Here is an 18,669-nt window from a genome sequence, read left to right as displayed (position 1 = left end):
AGGGGCTTTGGAGAACAGGATAAAAACCTGATGTAAAATACTTTTTGCTGCGGCCTGTCTTTTGTGAACTGAATCACACAGGTGCCTCTGCCCCCCCCCCCATGGCAGAATAAAACACTCTTTCTCTGGATTAACCCCTTGGTGTCGTTTGGCTCCTTTTGTCTCTGCTCGGGTGCAACAATTTTTCCTACCCATGGATTAAAAAGGCTACATACCAAGGAGAGCCTAATCCCATCCCCAAACTTGCCAAGGGGCCAGACATGCAAAGGAAGTTCTGTTTTACTTTGGGTGGTGGGACTTCAGAAGTGTTTGCCTATGCTAATCTAACACCTGGGTCTTGCCCTGACATGTCTGCTTATGCTGATGTTGTACCAAGGACTTGTCTGGACATGTTTGCCAAGGTTAACCCCTCCCCTTTGAACTGTATTCTGGGATATGGTGGGAAAGTTTTAAAAAGTCGCCACCCCATCCTCGGGGTTCCAAATTCCTCTTTGACCCTGTTGCAGAATAAACTTTGGTCTACAGCTATTTGCTCCGGTTGGTGGCTGGACTCCTCCTTTATTCTGGCTCTGCCCGACCGGTTGGGGGACTGAGCAGCCTCCCACCTAGATTCTTCCGTAACAGTATGTTGTTTGTTACTATGGTGTGTATTTTTGCTTGGATGAACCCCCCAACTCACAAACAAGCCCTGACACAACCAGCATGTTTTTCTCCTCTGAAACACAGCTAAACTTTTATCTCTTCGTACATAAGAACATAATAGCCTGTTCAGGAGTCTCTGGCGAGGTGCTGTGGCTGCTTTTTGCAGGAAGGAGTTCAACAGGAGTAGCCCATCTTTCCTGGCGGGCCATTTCTGCATGTTTTGGCCTTGCTAGCAAAGCCACATCATGCAAGAGTTGGTTGCTGAGAGCCCTTGAAGCCTCCTCAGACCACAAGGGTCTTACGGTTACCTACAAGGCTTTCCTGCCTCAGCCACAGTTAAAGTCCTCCCGTTGCCACAGGATCCTTTCCAGAAGGGCCAAACTCAAGCTCAAGCCACCTATTTCCCTTACCCCTGAAGAAGAAGAAGAAGAAGAGGGGGAGGAAGAGGAGGAGTTTGGATTTGATATCCTGCTTTATCACTACCAGAAGGAGTCTCAAAGTGGCTAACAATCTCCTTTCCCTTCCTCCCCCACCAGAAACCCTCTGTGAGGTGAGTGGGGCTGAGAGACTTCAGAGAAGGGTGACTGGCCCAAGGTCACCCAGCAGCTGCATGTGGAGGAGCGGAGACACGAACCCGGTTCCCCAGATTACGAGTCCACTGCTCTTAACCACTACACCACACAGGCCACTGCACTGCTGCCAACGAAAGGGCAGGGAGGCTTGAGAGGGAGGAGACGCCCTGAAGTGGAGCCTGGGCACGCAGCTCACCGGAGGAAGACAGCAGAAAAAGCCAAATTCAGCAGTGGAAGAAGAAAATTTCAGAATATAAATGCAGAAATATAAACATTTATTACAAAAAAAGTATCATGACTTTAGAAGACAAAAGAGTAAGAATGGGAGTCGCTATCCGAGACGCAGAAAGACCAGCCGCCTCCGCCGCCCTCACTTCCTCTTTGTCGCTGTGCCAATGACACAGTCATTCACCTGCAAGGCAAGACCGGGCAGATTTGGGGGGCCAGAAACTGGTCCCCACAGCTGCTGCTGCCGCCACCTCCTCCATCCAGCTGCGGTCAGGATGCCCCTTCCGCAGAGGAGATTCTGCAAGCAGCCCAGAGAAAGGGACACCCCCGCCCCCCCCCCCCCCAGCCGGATGCTGCAGCCACTTACCTTTCTGGCAAAGCGAAGGGAATTGAGGGACTCGGCAAAGTTCTCCTCCGAGGGCGAGATGTTAACAAACATCAGCCTGGGGGGAAAGGCCAGAGGAGAGGGTGAGGAGAAACAGAGGCTGCCTCAAGGGGGGTGCATGGCCCCCCTGTCAGAGACCTCTGGGTTGAAAGGGGTCATCTAGCCCAACCCCCTGCGTTCCTGGCAGGACAGCGCAGACCAGGCCTCAAAGGGGAGGGGGAGCCATCAACTCCCTCCTTGCCGACTCACATCTTGGAATTGCCGCCTAAGGAGTTCTGGAGGAGGTAGGTCAGCTTGCTGTTCCGGTAGGGCACATGGGCCTCCTGCAAGGGGGCAAAGGAAGCGGACAAGGATGGGTGCAGGAGGGGGAAATGTGTGGGGACCCTCCTCCCCACTTAGGGCAGGCCGGTTCCGCCAGCATCATGAGGCTGTCCCATTCCCGATTGAATTGTAGAGTTGGAAGGAATCACAGCTCTAGAGCCCCCGATAGGTGGGCACCCCACACGTGAGACAGTGCTGGACGCCACATCCTCACCCTCGCAGAAGACCAGCGCACTGCGGGAGGCGGGCTGTGGGGCTGCAAAGGGCTGCCCCATGGCTGGCCAGGACTCCCCCCCCCCCGGAGGCACACGCGACCCCCCTCTCCCGCCTACCTTGTTGCTGAGGGCGGTGATGACCAGGCCCAGGTTGGAGAGGCTGCTGTTGATGGCCTGGGTCTCCTTGAGGCGGTCGCCGGTGGAGAGGGACCTGTCCAGGCGCTCGCTGCCAGCCAGGTCCACCAAGCTCAGCACGGCTGCGGGGGGGGGGGGGACGACAAAGGAGGGGTGAGGGTGGAGGGAGAAGGGGGGGGTGCTGGGGACCAGGGACCCACAGAGGGCCTGGCCTAGAAGAGGAGGGAGAGCAAGGGAGCGCCTCTGGGCCAGGGCAGGGACAGAGGCCTCCGGCGAAGGGGGTCGTGGGGCCGGCCACACTCACAGGAGGTGTGCAGCTCCCGGTTGGGGTTGTGGCCCTCGATGCGCAACTGGAAGAGGCTGTGGCTGCGGGACGAGCGCTCGTTGAGATTGGTCTTGGCCACCGAGCGGTTGGCTTTGGCTCTCTGGAGCAGCTTCAGGACCTGAAGGGGCAAGCGGGGGGCAGGAGGCGGAGAATGGCGGTCGGAAGGGACCCCAGAGATCCTCTGGCCCTAGCCAGCCCCAGGCAAACAGCGTGAAGAGGCTAGCCGGGCACATTCCCCCCCCCCGGCTATTGGCTACTTGCGACCAGACTGAGATGCCCGGGCGCCCGATGGCGTTGGACATCACCGCCTGGAGGGGAAGCCTGGGAATCCTCGGAGCAAGACTCTTTCCACACACGAGGACCTCGTCCTATAGAATTCTATCCGTTACACAATCAGAATGAGTATCAGGAACCAAAACGGTTTCTCTCAGCAGCCTGAGCAGGAGCAGTGAACAATGGCAGCTCCTTGTTCTCACCTGACTTCACTCCCCCGCTGCCCCCACTGCCCCACGCTCAGCTGCAAAGAATATTCTTATATTCTGAATGTACAGTTAAGAAAGAGAAGTTGGAATAGGCCAAGATATGTGGACTGCCCCAATCCCAGCTCAAGGTGGTCATCTGAACTGGCCAGATGTTTAACTGAGAATCAGTCAGTCAGTCAGGCCATCATTTGAAAAATAAGACTTTAGAACGCCTGGCCCCAAAATGGCAACGAGACATCCCATTTGGGTGAGTTTAAGCTTGGTTTAAGGAGCCGCTTGGTGCCTAGCCTCTACACTGGAGTTTCTACCATTGCCTGCAAATAGAAAGGGAAGCATGGGGGGGGGGGGAGTTCTTCCTCTGGGAACTCTAGGGCAGGCAGAAGCCCCATAAGGAGCCGAGGGGCCAAGACCCAGGTGATCTGAGCTCTCCAGACAGGCAGGATGGCTCAGGCCTTCATGCAGAAGCCTCTCAGAGAACGGCACAGTCGGAGGGGAGCCCCCAGGGTCATCTAGCCCAACCCCAGATTCCTCCCTCTGCTCCTCCCCTCAGAGGCTTTGGATGCAGACACACTCTGGCTGCCTTGTCCCCAGACCAAGGCCCTAAAACGGGTCACAATGGGGCTGGTTCTCTGGCTTCTGCCTCTCCTCCACCCCTTGCAAGCAGGCTGGTGGCCGGACACAGTGCAGAGAGCGGGAGAAGAGTAGTGTTGGAAGGGGACCCCCAAGGGTCATCTACCCGACCCCCTGCACCGCTGGAACCCCCCAGGAAAATCCCAGACAGACAGCTGCCCCCCCCCCACCGCGGTACCTCTTGCTCCGAAGCAACGGGGACGTAGCAGAGGTTGGGAACGTGCAGCTCCTCCGTGCATTGGCTCACTCGCCGGATCTCCAGCTCAGAGCCCTGCTCAGGGCGCAACACCAGCAGGTCCCGCAGAGACTCATTGTAGATCTCCAGGAAGTTGGCAGTGAAATGGTACTGGGAGGAGACAGGCAGAGGGGCAGGATCAGACCAGGGAAGGCGGCTGGGGTGGCGTGTGCCCAGCCAGCACATCGCTCCCAGCTCAGACTCGGGGACCAACTGGCATGGCTATTCCAAGAGGAGGCTTCCAAAGGTGAGGCCCAGGAGTTCAGACAGGCCAGCCCTCGGGTGTTCAGGGGATCTTGTGAGGCTGAACGGAAGGCCCTGCAGAAAAACACTGGCGGTCTCACCATCCTGTGGGGTGGGTGAGGGTGAAGGAGGCAGCCCTCTCTCACCAGCGCCCTCTCTGGGAGCTCCCAAGCCCAGTGCGAAACCCCCCTGGCAATTGCAGCATGGCGAGTGAATGCAGCGGGGGTCTCCACCCCCTTTGGACACCTGCATCCGCTTTCCCTCTCTGCCCCCACCTTCCAGCCTTTGGCCTCCATCTCCCGGGCTTTCCTGAAGATCTGCTGCACTGCGCGGGGGATCATGCCGGCCGTGGAAGGGTCCTGGCAGTCGGGGCCCTCCATGGTGTACGTCTTGCCGCTCCCCGTCTGCCCGTAGGCAAAGATGCAGACGTGGTAGCCGTCCAAGGCCGACTGCGGGGAGGAAGGGAAGCCGTCAGGCTGGCGTCCACCAGACCCCACCTGCCCCCGGAGGGGGAGAGCCGCCCTATGTGGAATTTCCAGACCATCCTTCAGCCACGACTCACAGGACAAACCAGCCAAATCAGCCGGGAAATCATCCTCACGATCATCATCATCATACAGTGGCACCTTGGTTGTCGAACCGAGTCCGTTCAAAAACTAAGGCTGCCAAAGAATGTTGGGGAGTTGGAACACTTACTTCCAGGTTTTCAGCGTTCAGGGGCCAAAGTGTACGAGTACCAAGGTGTTTGAGGGCCAAGATACGACTGTACCATGCTCAACATAATAACAAACTAGAAGAACTGGGCCGCTTCCCCCCTTAATGTATTTATTCTATATATTTATTTGATTGATTTATGTGCTCTTCAGGGTGGTTGACAGAATAATATGCTTTTCCTTACCTGCACAAGCAGAGAGATCTCCTCAAAGACCTCCTCCTGGGAGCTGGACGGAGGGAAGACCTGGTCAAAGTTGAACTCATAGACAATGTCCTCTTTTCGCTCCCGGCCAACGTGGGACTGGCAGAGAATCAAAGAATTGCAGAGTTGGAAGACCCACGAGGCTCATCTAGTCCACCCCCAAGCAAGACTTGAACCCACAACTCTGAGATTATGAGCCTCTACCGACTAAGTGGTGACAGGGGCCGCGTTCCCCCTTGGCCAGCTCTCCCGGGGCCACAATGCTCTCTCTCGCACACACACACATATCCTCCAGCTGGCATTGGGTCTGTTGGCCTTGGGCCGGCCATCAACATTTGGGTTTCTCCTGCTCCTGCAAAGGTCATTGCAGGAACAACACTGGCTTATTTGAAGAAGAAGAAGAGTTTGGATTTGATATCCCGCTTTATCATTACCCAAAGGAGTCTCAAAGTGGCTAACGTTCTCCTTTCCCTTCCTCCCCCACAACAAACACTCTATGAGGTGAGTGGGGCTGAGAGACTTCAAGAAGTGCGACTGGCCCAAGGTCACCCAGCAGCTGCATGTGGAGGAGCGGAGATGCGAACCCGGTTCCCCAGATTACGAGGCCACCGCTCTTAAGCACTACCCCACACTGGCTCTCGGCAGGCTTTGCGGCAGGTGGAGACTTCCTGACGTCCCCTGGCAACTGTGACAGCCCAAGATGCCACCAAGACTTCGACAACCGCCTTGTCCCCCCACCCCCAGACTGACCTCCTCCGCCTTGGATAAGACCAGGCTCTTGCTGTTGTCTGGCGGGAAGCGGAGGTGGCTCACCCCCTGTTTCTGGGCCTCCTTCTCGCTGCTCAGCAGGGGGCGCACGCGGCAGAAGACACGGATGTTGCCCTGGAGGGAGCGGGGAGTCGTCAGCACCCAGCCCCACAAAGGGTCCCCCAGTGCCAGCCCCCCACCACCACCGGCCCACCTTCAGCTCCTGGACGGCGTTGTGCAGGGAGCGCCGCTCCATCTCCGACTCGTGCTGCTTCTGCTCCAGCTGGGCCTTGTGTGCTGCCAGCGCCTCATTCTCCTGCGCCCGCCGGGCCAGGCTCTCCTGCGCCAGGCGCAGTTCCGCCTGCGTCAGAGAAACCCCAGGGCCAGTGAGGGACGGGCCACCTCAAACCCAGAGCCGCCCACCCGCCCTCTCAGCCAGGCAACAATTCAGGGAGGAGGCGGCAAATGCAGGCTTCCTCAGCTGGGAAAGGAAAAGCACCAGCAGGAACAGACACAGCAGAGGTTAGCACTTCCCCCAGACAGATATCTAGGGCCCTCTTGCGATGGATAGAAAAGGGACTTGTGTGAGAAACAGGGTGTGAGGCTGAGGAGAAGGGAAGCGCTTCCCGCGAGAGCCGAGAGGGATACACTTCTCTGTATGGGGGGGATTGAAGATTAAGATATAATTATGATAGAGGGCTAGACACATAAAATTTTGTGTTTTATTGCGATTATTACTATTACTGTTGTGATTTTTATTTATTTTCTTTCTTTTTCTCCTTATCTTCCCACCTTTTATTGCTTTTTTCTGTATTTCTTATTATCTTTTATTAAAAAATTCTTGTTTTCCAAAAGTGTTTGCAACATCTTTCTCTCATCTTATTATCTTTTTTAAAACTAGTTTGGTTTGTATTATATGTTGAAAATATTTAATAATTTTTTTAAAAAAACATTTTTTAAGGTATCTAGCTCTCTTTTCTGGGGCTGAGGACCCTTAACTGTGATCTTGAGTCTGGCATTGTGGAATCAGAAGGGTACCTACGGGACATCTAGTCCAACCCGCTGGAATGCAGGCGTCACAAGCGGATGTTGGCTAGTCCCAAGGATTCCTCGCCTCACCTTGGGATTCCAAGCACCATTCAAGGGCGGGTGGAAGGGTCCCCAGCCCCCCCCCTCACCTCTCTGGCCTCCAGCTGGGCAGCCAAATCCTCCTTGTCCTCCCTGGCTTTGCGGCCAGCGGTTTCCAGCTCCTGGATCGTCTGGCTCTGGCTCTTGACGGTCTCCTCCAGCTGCTGCTCCTGCTTCACCAGCTGCTCCACCCTCTGCCGGCTCTCTGTGGCCTGCGCTTGGCAGGTCTGCAGCTCCAAGGCCAGGGCACTGCCAAGAGAGGGTAGGGCAGAGGTCAGGTCCTGCTGCAGGAGGAGCAGACGGAGCCCGCCATGCCCTTCTCAGGCTGCTGCTCGCTCACCTGTTCTGCCCCTCCAGCTGCTGGTTGCGGGCCGTCGCCTGCTTCAGCTCCCCCTCCAGCTGGCTCAGCTGATGCCTCAGGGCCTCATTCTCCCCGGCCAGCCCCTGGGCCTTCTCCTTGTAGGTCCCCCCTTTGGCCCGCAAGTCGCTCACTTGCCCCTTCAAGTCCCAGGGGGCCCGCTTCTTCTCACCCCCGCCAGCAGCGGCAGGAGCAGCGGCTGCCAAGGGGAGAGGGAGAGAGAGAGAGGACAGTGTGAGGGACCCGGTGGCGGCTCAAGGATGGCACGGGGGGGGGGCACCTCCCTCCCTTCTCTAGGCCTTACCTGGCTTAGGGGCTGCCGCAGCCACCGTCCGACGGGATCCTGCTGGGAAACAAGGAACGAGACATGAAGCAGTGAAAGGATTCCCAAGGGGACCCTGTCTCCCCTCCGTTGCTTCATGAAATATCTCCAAACAATAGTAATACTTCAAAACATAAAATCAGCAAGGAACTCAAGACAGATTAAAGCAACATATGTGGGGGTTCCCTTCCACGGATTGCGCCTAAAGTCAAAATCACGTATAGCTGAAATATGCTGGATTTAATGGTGGGCAGGATTGCCAGAGCATTTTCCCCAGCCCCTCTCCAAACTTTTAATATTGTTTCCTACACTGAATGCACACAAGTTAAAGGGGCACCAGATGCAGGATTACGGGGAACCCACATTCTACACATCTGAATCAGCTTGGAAAAACTAAAATGGCTTCAGCAGGTGCCAAAAAGAGTCCAGCAAAGATAGCTGCCTGGTGTTGTAAGAACATAACTGGATCAGGCCCAAGGGGGCCTGTCTAGCCCAGCATCCTGTTCTCAGTGGCCAAACAGTTTCCTGTGGGAAACCAGAGAGCAGGATTCAAGTCCAAGAGCCCTCTCCCCCTTTGTGGCTTCCAGCAACAGGTATCCAGAAGAATTTCTGCCTCCAGCCATAGAAGCAGAGCACAGACATCACGGCTAGTAGCCACTGATTGCCCTCTCGGATGTGCATCTGTTTAATCCTCTTGTAAAGCCATCCAAGTTAGTAGCTATCACTACCTCCTGTGGGAGGAAGTTCCATAGGTTAGCTATGCAATGCCATTGTTTTTTATACAGAGGTGGCTTGGTTCTCAAACTTCATCCGTTCCTGGAGTCCAAGACTCCAGAAACCATTCGCAAACCAAGGGACGGCTTCCGACTGGCTGCAGGAGCATCCTGCACTCATTCGGAAGCTGTGTCGGATGTTCAGCTTCTAAAAAACGTTCGCAAACTGGAAAGCTTACTTCCAAGTTTCCAGCGTTCAGGAGCCAATTTGTTCAACAACTAAGCCGTTTGAGAAGCAAGGTACCACTGTAATGGAAATCAATACAACAATATTTATAATATTTTTGAAAAATAACACGATGGGTGCTGCTCCTCTAAATGATCAATTCCTTACAGGTACGATATGGCACCCTTAACAGGGACGCTTCTGCAGCCCGCTGCCTACCTGTGGTGGACGGCCCTGCCACACCCGCAGTCGCCTGGGTCCGAGTGCTCGAGCGGCGGCGCCCCCCTGCCAAGAAAGCGGTGTTACAGCAAAGTCCAGAAGGGCTCCCCAGGTTCTGCCCCGCCCCCCCCCCCCGACCTGAGCTTACCGGCCTGGCGGTGGCCTCGGAGCGCAGGGGCCGCTGGCGGAGGCTTCGGAACGGAGGGGGCTGCTGTCACAGGTCCTCCCTGCTTGGTAGGCTCCAGGGGAGCCCGAGCCCGTTTCTGGGAGGAAGGAAAGGGCAGCCGCTTGTTATTCTCCAGGGCCAGGCTGGATGCCCCCTCACCGGTCCTATTCCACGTCCCTCTCTGCTGGAAATGGCAACGCCCCATTCGCACCCCCCCCCCATGCTGCAGAAGGGAGGGGCTTGGGAACTCACCCTGGGGGGCTCATTCTCATCGCTGGCCGGGCGCTTGAGGTGCAGCGCAGACACAGGGAGCCGGGAGGGGCCTTTCGGCAGCAGAAAACTTTTCCCCTCAGAGTTCATCGTGGGGAGAGAAAGAGAAGGCCGCTGAGTTCATTTAATGAAGCATCTCAGAAGCAGGGTGGAGGGGGGGGGGGAGTCGAAGGCCGAGGCAGGCAAGAGAGAGGCGCCCCCCCCGGCCCCCGAAAGGGACTCACGGGAGGTGGACCATCCATCAGCTCCAGGCAAGGCCTTCGGGGAGAAGCCAGTGGGAGGCCAGTAAGGAAATGAAGCCCAGCCTGCAAGGTCAAAGGAGGCCCGGCTAGTCCAAATGGCCCCCAGCACCGAGATAGGCTGCCTCTGGGCCGGGAGGCAGCAACCCTTTCCCGCAGGGGGCCGGTCCGCTGTCCCGCAGGCCCTGGGGGGGCCGGACTACACGGGGAGGGGGGGGAAGAGAGCGAATTCCTCGGCCCCGCAAAGAAGCCAGAGATGCCTTTTCAAGGAAAGGACACCTTCTGCGCATGTCCAAGGGCGCCGATTGCCGGGCCCTCCGCGGGCCGGAGGGAGAAGGCGACGGGGGCCGGATCCGACCGCGGGCCTCAGGCCGCCTCCCCCCGATCTGCTGGGGCTTGGCTGGTCCCCCCTCCCTCCCGCCCGAGGAAGGGGCCCCTCTGCCCTCTGCCCGCGCCCCGAGGCCTCACCGGCGCCCCTCCGGCTCCTCCGCCTCGCCCTCCGTCTCCCTCTCCGACCCAAACGCCGTCGATTTAAACGGACAGCTCCCGTCCTCCTCCGCGGCGCCGCCCGGCAGCCAATGGCCAGGCGGCGAGAGGAGGAGACCAATCCGCGCCGCCCGTCGCGCGGGCCGGACCCGCCCTCTTCGTCTTACGCCCACGGCTCCGCCCCTAAGTCCCTCCTCGGCGCACGCACTGCGCACGCGCGCCGCCCAAGAAGGCGCCCGAGCCCGCCTCCGCCGGAAGGAGCGTCGGCGGGAGGGCGAGCGTGAGTGCGCGCGCGCGCGTGCCGCAGGCGGCCCCGCCCCTCCCTGGCAACGGCCGCGGCGCGCAGGGAGCGGGCGGGGGGGCGGGCGGGGGCGGGGCCTGCGCCGGAGGGGCGGGGCCAGGGAGATCTAGGGGGAGAGAGATCAATGTCTAGGGAGATCAATAAACAAACGGGAGGGGCCCCCCGGGGGAGGCCGGCGGAGCGCGCCTTGGCCACCGGGGCAGCAGCTTCCCCCGTTGAACACCCGCCTGCCCCTCTGCGCAGGTGGGGCGGGGCCTGGAGGGGGGGGACCCCGAGTGACCCTGGCCCCTTTCCCCTCCCCCCCATGAAGGGGGATCGGGGGAGGGGCCTGAGGCAGGGGGGGCACACAGGGACGCTGCAGCGGGGCGATCCCCTTGGAGGGGGGCGGGGGGTCCTGGCATTGGGGGGACCCCCGGGCGCTGCCACGGTCTTTCCCCCGCTGCCCCCCCCAGCCCGGCGGGGGCGTGGCGGGCCCGGGTGGGGGCGCTGGGGGGGGGCTGGGCCGCCCGGCCCTTGGCATCCCCCCTGGCGGCCCCCCGCTCCGGCTGCTGCGTCACTGGCGCTCGGCGGGAGGCTGGAGCCGCCGAGGGTCCCGCTCCGCCGCCCCTGAGACCCCCCCCGCCCCCCCCCCGCGGCGAGAGGGACCCCCAGAGCGGAGCCGGCAAGGGGGCGCCCCCCGCCCCTCCCCCGCCTCGGCCCGCCTGACCCGGACCAGCGCCCGCCTGACCTCTGACCCTTCCGCCTCCTTGCGGCGGGCTTTGGGACCTGGCTCACTCTCTGGGCTGCTTACTGCGCCAGCTTCCGCTACATTTGAACTTGGCGCGCGCGCCCAACTCTCTACCTTCCTCTTGATCGTTTCGTCGCTCCCCGAGGTGGGCGTGACTACTCCTGACTCATGCCCTCCCTCCTTCTGAAAGCCTCCGGAACCCGATATCTGGTCCCCTTTCTCCCCGCTGCTCCCGGCTGGGTACGTGGGTCCCGATCTCCAACTGCTGCTCTCTGATCCCTCTCTGGACCCTTCTTCCTGGGGTGTCCCCCTGCTTTCCCCCCTTGCTCTGACCGCTGGCGCTCCCTTCTGGGAATCCTCGGACTCACTGGACAGGCTCGGTGATCTCGGGTCGTCATCCCCACTCATCTTTCCTTCGTATTCCTCCCCCTCGCTCTCTGTCTCCTCCCTTCTCTGCGTCTCTGCTTCTGAACCCCTGACATCCATCCCCCCCTCGAAGCCCCCCCTTCCCCCCTCCCCACTTTCAAGGGTGGTTGCAGGGTGCTCCATCATCACAGGAGTGAATGCCGGATACAGTTCGCTCCTCGTCGCTGGCCGCCAACTGAAGACCTCCGAGTCTTCCTCCTCGCGTTCGTCAACGGTGAGCTGCTCCGCCTCCATTTCAGTGCCGCCGTGCTCGAAACCGAGATCCTCCCCGCACACGTCCATGTCAGTCTCTGCGTCGGTCGCTTGACCTGGCATCTCCAGCCACCTCCGGCGCCACTGCTCCTCTGGCCGATCGTCCCACCAATACGAGGTGTCGGACGCCGAACCCTCCGGTGACCCCTCTGGGGAACGTGTGCCCTGTGCGGGCTCCCCGTCCGAGTCGAAGCCATGGAACGTGCTGGAGGAAAGTGTGGGCGTGAACAACCAGTCGTCGAAGAAGCCTGCCGGCATGGGTCTGTGTGGGAAAAGGGCATGAAACTCGTCCTTGAGCAGGGGTTCCTCCAAAGCGTAGTCTGGCACCCAGCTATTAGCACTGGCCCGGGTGCCCTCTCTGGCTAGGAGGTATTCTACTCCGTCTTCCCCCCCATCTGGAGTCCAAAATCTCCGTGACTTCGTTGATGGGGTCCTGCTGTGGCAATCTCCCCGCCTCCGTCCGCTCCTGAGACGGACTCGGTGCCGTTCCTGGTTCCTGGAACCTGTGAGGTGCCCTGTAGGGAGTGAGCACCGACCTGTGGAACACCGGATGCATCCTGGAACCCTCCGGTAGCACCAGCCTGAAAGCTACTGGGTTGATCTGCGCTTCGACTTGGTATGGACCGAGTTGCTTGTGCCCCAACTTCTTCTTGGCTAACGATCTGGTCGGCACTGCGTGGGCTGCCAACCAGACCCAGTCTCCCACTCGTATCTCTTCGCCAACCCGCCTGTGCTTGTCAGCTTGCACCTTGTATGCGTGCTTCGCTAGCTCCAGCTGCCGTCGGAGTTGATCGTGGACCTCCTGCAACTCAGACGCGAAAGCGTCCGCCGTCTGCGGTTCCCCTTCCCCCACTCTGTCCAGTCCCGGGAAGGTTCTGGGATTCCTCCCATTGTTGGCGAAGAACGGCGTCACCCCTGTGGACACGTGCTTCGTGTTGTTGTAGGCGAACTCGGCGAGCGGCAGGTAATCCACCCACGTCGCAGGCTGTTGATTGGCATAGCATCTCAGGTACTGCTGCATGATGGCATTGACCCTCTCCGCTTGCCCGTTGGTCTGCGGGTGTCTCGCTGATGTCAGGTTGATCTTGACGTTCAGGAAGCCCATCAGCTTCTGCCAGAAATTCGAGATGAACTGGCGGCCGCGGTCGGACAGTATAGACCGCGGCAGCCCGTGCACTTTGAACACGTGATCTATGAACAGTTTGGCTGTTTGTTCTGCCGTGGCCACCTTCGCACACGGTATGAAATGTGCCATCTTGGTGAACAAGTCCACCACCACTAGTACAGCTGTCTTGCCTCTCGAGCTGGGTAGATCCGTGACAAAGTCCAGGGCCACCCTCTCCCACGGTTCAAACGGCGTTTGCAGCGGTTCCAGCAGTCCCGCCGGTGGTTTGTGCACCGGTTTGGCCCTCTGGCAGGTGTCGCACCTCGCGACGTAGTCCGCGACTTCCCCTCTCAGTCTGGGCCACCAAAAGTCCCTTGCGACTAATTCCACCGTTTTTTCTGTGCCAAAGTGCCCGGCCGTGGGTGCGTCGTGCAACTGCTGCAGTACCTTGGCGCGAAGTTCGTCTCCCGGCACGTAGATGGCCCCTTTACGTAAGAGCAAGCCGTCTCGTATCTGGAACTCGTCGCTCTTCGCCGTGCCCTTGTGCACCTCGGCCATCTTCGCCTGCGCGAATGAGTCGTCCTGCAACGCCCGCCGCACCGCATCCAGGTCTACTGTGGCTGAAGCGCACGCCCACGCTGTTGGCGCGAAGATGTGCATGGCTGCCGCTGGCGTCGCCTCTTCGAGGTATTGCGGTTTTCGGGACAGTGCATCCGCCATGATGTTGGTGTCGCCTGGGACGTACTCTATTCGGAAATCGAAGTCAGCAAAGAACTCCGCCCAACGTATCTGCCTCTGGTTCAGGAACTTCGCCGTGCGCCAGTGCTCCAGATTCTTGTGGTCCGTGCAGACCTGCACCGTGTGCTTGGCGCCGATCAGGAAGTGTCTCCACGCCTTGAAAGCTGCATGAATGGCAAGCAACTCCCTGTCCCAGATGGTGTAGTTCTGCTCCGACTTGCTGAGCTTTCTGGAGTAGAACGCTCCCGGCCTCCAGACCCCCTGTGGGTCCCTCTGCAGCAGGACAGCTCCCACTGCTCTATCGGACGCGTCTGTCTCTACCCGCATCGGTCTGCTGGGGTCGATATGCAGCAGTTGCTCTTCCGACGCGAAGAGACGCTTGAGTGCCTGAAAGGACTGCTCCGCCTGCTCCGTCCAGATGAATTTCTTTTTCTTGGAGCTTAGCGTGTCCGTAATAGCCGCCGTCTGCATCGCGAACCCCTTGATAAACTTGCGATAGAAGTTGGCGAAGCCGACAAACCGCTGGACCTCCTTCCGGTTGCGCGGGCTCTTCCAATCCAACACCGCGCGAACCTTGGCGCTGTCCATGGCTAGCCCCTTGTCCGACAACTTGTAACCCAAGAAATCCACCTCCTTCGTGTCGAACTGGCACTTCTCCAGTTTGGCGTACAGTCTATGCTGCTGCAACCTCTCCAGCACCTCCCGAACGTCTTGGTCATGCGCTTGCTGCGATTCGGAGAATATCAGGATGTCATCCAGAAAGCAGACGCACTTCTTGTAGAGGAGTCCCGCCAACACATGATGCATGAAAGCTTGAAAACAGTGAGAACCGTTTTGCAATCCAAACGGCATCACTCTGTATTCGTAGGTGCCCAGAGGCGTGAACATGGCTGTCTTCCACTCATCGCCCTCCCTCATGCGGATGAGATTGTACGCCCCTCGCAGGTCCAACTTGGTGAACACGCGTCCCTTGCGCACCGTCGCCAGTAGGTCGTCAATCCTGGGCATGGGGAAATCAGAGGGCTTGGTCATCTTGTTCAAGAGGCGAAAATCCACCACCAGTCTTTTTTGGGGCGTGTCCTTCTTCTTCACGAAGAAAACAGGACTGCCCCCTACTGCCCTGGACTCCCGGATGAAACCGCGCTCCAAATTGTGATCTATGAACTGTTTGAGTTCCTGTAGTTCGTCCTCAGACATGGAATACAGCTTCCCTTTCGGTAGCGTCGCCCCTGGTAGGAGGTCAATCTTGCAGTCATATTGCCTGTGCGGTGGTAGCTTGTCTGCCTCCTTCTCGCAGAAGACCTCCAGAAAGTCTGCGTATTTGTGGGGGACTGCTTGCAACGTTCCCAACTGCAGTTGTGATTCCTCCTCCTCTCCCTCCTGTCTGGGCAGGATGCAGTGTTCTGCGCAGTAAGAGGAGCCGAAGATCAGCTGTCGCTGGTACCAAGCCAGTGTCGGACTGTGCCTGTCCAGCCAACTCATGCCCAACACAATGGGTGTGTCCGACAGTCGGGTGACATTAAAACTGATGACTTCCCTGTGGTTACCAAGGCGCATCACCATTGGCGGCGTCTGCTTCACCACCTGCCCCCCCAGCAGCTCTCTGCCATCCACTGTGACGACTTGCAGGGGCAGAGTGGCAGGTAATAGCTGTATAGCGTGCTGCTCCACAAAATCCTGCGCTATAAAGTCTGCGTTGCTTCCAGAATCCACAGAAAGCAGCACTTCGATAGTGACGCCATCGGGTAGCTGGAGAGATGCTGTGAGCTGCACTACTGGTTTGGGTGGGAGGGGGTCCGTGGGTTGCAAGATCGCTGGGGACTGCTTCAGTGATGCGTCTGGCTGGGCCCCAGTGCCTCTGTCTCCAGCCAGACATCATCGTTTCCCTGCTGGGGTTCGCTGTGTTGCGTGGCCGCTTTCACCGTTGCGGAGGCTGCAGTGTGCTTGGAGCTCCTCTGGGGACACTCTTTCGCCAAGTGTTGAGAGCTGTCGCATATGTAACACTTCCGGGTCCCTCTAGGAGGTTTAGTCTTGACTGCCGCCGGTGCAGGGGCTCTGGTAGCTGACTGAGCCCTGGCGCCTCCCACCTCCATAGGTTCCACTCCCCCTCCTGGCGGAGGTGTGGATTGCGCACGCGCAGCTTCCCTGGGAACGAAAGAGAAACTTCTTGCTGCTTCGCGCCCTCCACGTCCTTGGTCTCTGCACCATGGACGTTCTTCCAGCCTCACCCCCACAGTCAGCGCCCTTTGGACCACCTCCTGCGTGCTCCGGGGCCTCTCCCCCCTCGCAATTTCGTCTTTAACAGCACTGCTCAGACCCTCCCAGAATAGGTCTCTGACTGGGGGCGAATCCCGGTCCCATTCCAAGGCACTGACCAGCGCAAAAAAGCGGGCGTGGTACTGCCGTACGCTCGCCCTCCCTTGTTCCAGTCCATGAATCTCCCGTCGGGCAAGATCCACGTCAATGGTAGATAAAAAGCACGCATCCATCGCTTTGATAAAGGCATCTGCACTCTGAAGCGCCGGATCTTTATCCCTCCACAAATTGCGTAGCCACGCTTTAGCATCCCCATGCAAATGGGATAGTATAAACCCCACTTTCTCTTCCTCATCTCTAAAGTCTTTTGCCAGCAGTTGCAGTGCGCACATTACGTCTGCTCGAAAATTGGGGTACTGTTGTAAATTCCCATCGAAGTGAGCCACAAGCCCTCCTGCTCTCCGTGCCAACCCAACCCCCTCCGGTCTGGGTCCTGGCTGCCCATGCTTAACCAATGCTTCAAACCTGGCGTGGAGATCTCTGTAGGCGGCTGCCGCATCCTCCTCCCTTTTCTTGGATGCCTGTACCTCCGCGTTCAATTGGGTCACTGCCTGTTGCAGCGCTGAAATTTTCTCTGCTTCCGTCATCTCTGCCAACCGTTGTGAGCTTGCTCCCAAACACCAATTTCCTCCTCTCGCTGCTTCTGCCTCCGCTGCGAGGTATCAGGTGTCCGAAGCTAATGGAGACGGGTCTTACTGTCAGGGCTGCCACTCAGTCCCAGCTCACATAGGACCACGTTAGCCAGCGTTCCGGTTAAAAGAGTCTTTATTGGATTACAGGTTCCATTTCCAAACTGCAATGTGCAGCCCTACTTCTTCTAGGTCAGACCGGCGAAGACCCGTCTGAGTCTCCGCCTCTAGCACACCAGCTTAATACCCTAGCCTTGCTCCACCTCCTGCGCCTTTCCTTCCGTCTCTGGGTCCTTCTGCCCCCCGGGGTCTCTTCTTTCCTACTCTCTTCTGACGCGGATCCCCCTGACCCTTCCGCCTCCTTGCGGCGGGCTTTGGGACCTGGCTCACTCTCTGGGCTGCTTACTGCGCCAGCTTCCGCTACATTTGAACTTGGCGCGCGCGCCCAACTCTCTACCTTCCTCTTGATCGTTTCGTCGCTCCCCGAGGTGGGCGTGACTACTCCTGACTCATGCCCTCCCTCCTTCTGAAAGCCTCCGGAACCCGATATCTGGTCCCCTTTCTCCCCGCTGCTCCCGGCTGGGTACGTGGGTCCCGATCTCCAACTGCTGCTCTCTGATCCCTCTCTGGACCCTTCTTCCTGGGGTGTCCCCCTGCTTTCCCCCCTTGCTCTGACCGCTGGCGCTCCCTTCTGGGAATCCTCGGACTCACTGGACAGGCTCGGTGATCTCGGGTCGTCATCCCCACTCATCTTTCCTTCGTATTCCTCCCCCTCGCTCTCTGTCTCCTCCCTTCTCTGCGTCTCTGCTTCTGAACCCCTGACATCCATCCCCCCCTCGAAGCCCCCCCTTCCCCCCTCCCCACTTTCAAGGGTGGTTGCAGGGTGCTCCATCATCACAGGAGTGAATGCCGGATACAGTTCGCTCCTCGTCGCTGGCCGCCAACTGAAGACCTCCGAGTCTTCCTCCTCGCGTTCGTCAACGGTGAGCTGCTCCGCCTCCATTTCAGTGCCGCCGTGCTCGAAACCGAGATCCTCCCCGCACACGTCCATGTCAGTCTCTGCGTCGGTCGCTTGACCTGGCATCTCCAGCCACCTCCGGCGCCACTGCTCCTCTGGCCGATCGTCCCACCAATACGAGGTGTCGGACGCCGAACCCTCCGGTGACCCCTCTGGGGAACGTGTGCCCTGTGCGGGCTCCCCGTCCGAGTCGAAGCCATGGAACGTGCTGGAGGAAAGTGTGGGCGTGAACAACCAGTCGTCGAAGAAGCCTGCCGGCATGGGTCTGTGTGGGAAAAGGGCATGAAACTCGTCCTTGAGCAGGGGTTCCTCCAAAGCGTAGTCTGGCACCCAGCTATTAGCACTGGCCCGGGTGCCCTCTCTGGCTAGGAGGTATTCTACTCCGTCTTCCCCCCCATCTGGAGTCCAAAATCTCCGTGACTTCGTTGATGGGGTCCTGCTGTGGCAATCTCCCCGCCTCCGTCCGCTCCTGAGACGGACTCGGTGCCGTTCCTGGTTCCTGGAACCTGTGAGGTGCCCTGTAGGGAGTGAGCACCGACCTGTGGAACACCGGATGCATCCTGGAACCCTCCGGTAGCACCAGCCTGAAAGCTACTGGGTTGATCTGCGCTTCGACTTGGTATGGACCGAGTTGCTTGTGCCCCAACTTCTTCTTGGCTAACGATCTGGTCGGCACTGCGTGGGCTGCCAACCAGACCCAGTCTCCCACTCGTATCTCTTCGCCAACCCGCCTGTGCTTGTCAGCTTGCACCTTGTATGCGTGCTTCGCTAGCTCCAGCTGCCGTCGGAGTTGATCGTGGACCTCCTGCAACTCAGACGCGAAAGCGTCCGCCGTCTGCGGTTCCCCTTCCCCCACTCTGTCCAGTCCCGGGAAGGTTCTGGGATTCCTCCCATTGTTGGCGAAGAACGGCGTCACCCCTGTGGACACGTGCTTCGTGTTGTTGTAGGCGAACT

The 18,669-nt window shown here is 58.9% G+C and overlaps 1 protein-coding gene across 1 annotated transcript; it reads right to left on the bottom strand.

Moving 5' to 3' along the window:
• Window positions 1–1,584: 1,584 nt before the first annotated feature.
• On the bottom strand, window positions 1,585–8,014 carry LOC308578173 (carboxy-terminal kinesin 2-like; the record flags this gene model as incomplete). The annotated part of the gene is made up of 13 exons (XM_081178430.1): window positions 1,585–1,626; window positions 1,768–1,885; window positions 2,077–2,150; window positions 2,481–2,620; window positions 2,803–2,941; window positions 4,114–4,281; window positions 4,689–4,862; window positions 5,312–5,428; window positions 6,080–6,211; window positions 6,291–6,437; window positions 7,255–7,453; window positions 7,545–7,761; window positions 7,867–8,014. Coding segments are annotated over 13 exons (1,815 nt in total), but the record flags the coding sequence as incomplete, so codon positions are not given.
• Window positions 8,015–18,669: the final 10,655 nt, after the last annotated feature.

Source organism: Podarcis bocagei, assembly GCF_964188305.1.
Source record: "Podarcis bocagei genome assembly, chromosome: W".
Taxonomy (NCBI): Eukaryota; Metazoa; Chordata; class Lepidosauria; order Squamata; family Lacertidae; genus Podarcis; species Podarcis bocagei.
The sequence above is the reverse complement of the archived record's forward strand: the minus strand, read 5'-3'. Positions and strand labels throughout refer to the sequence as shown.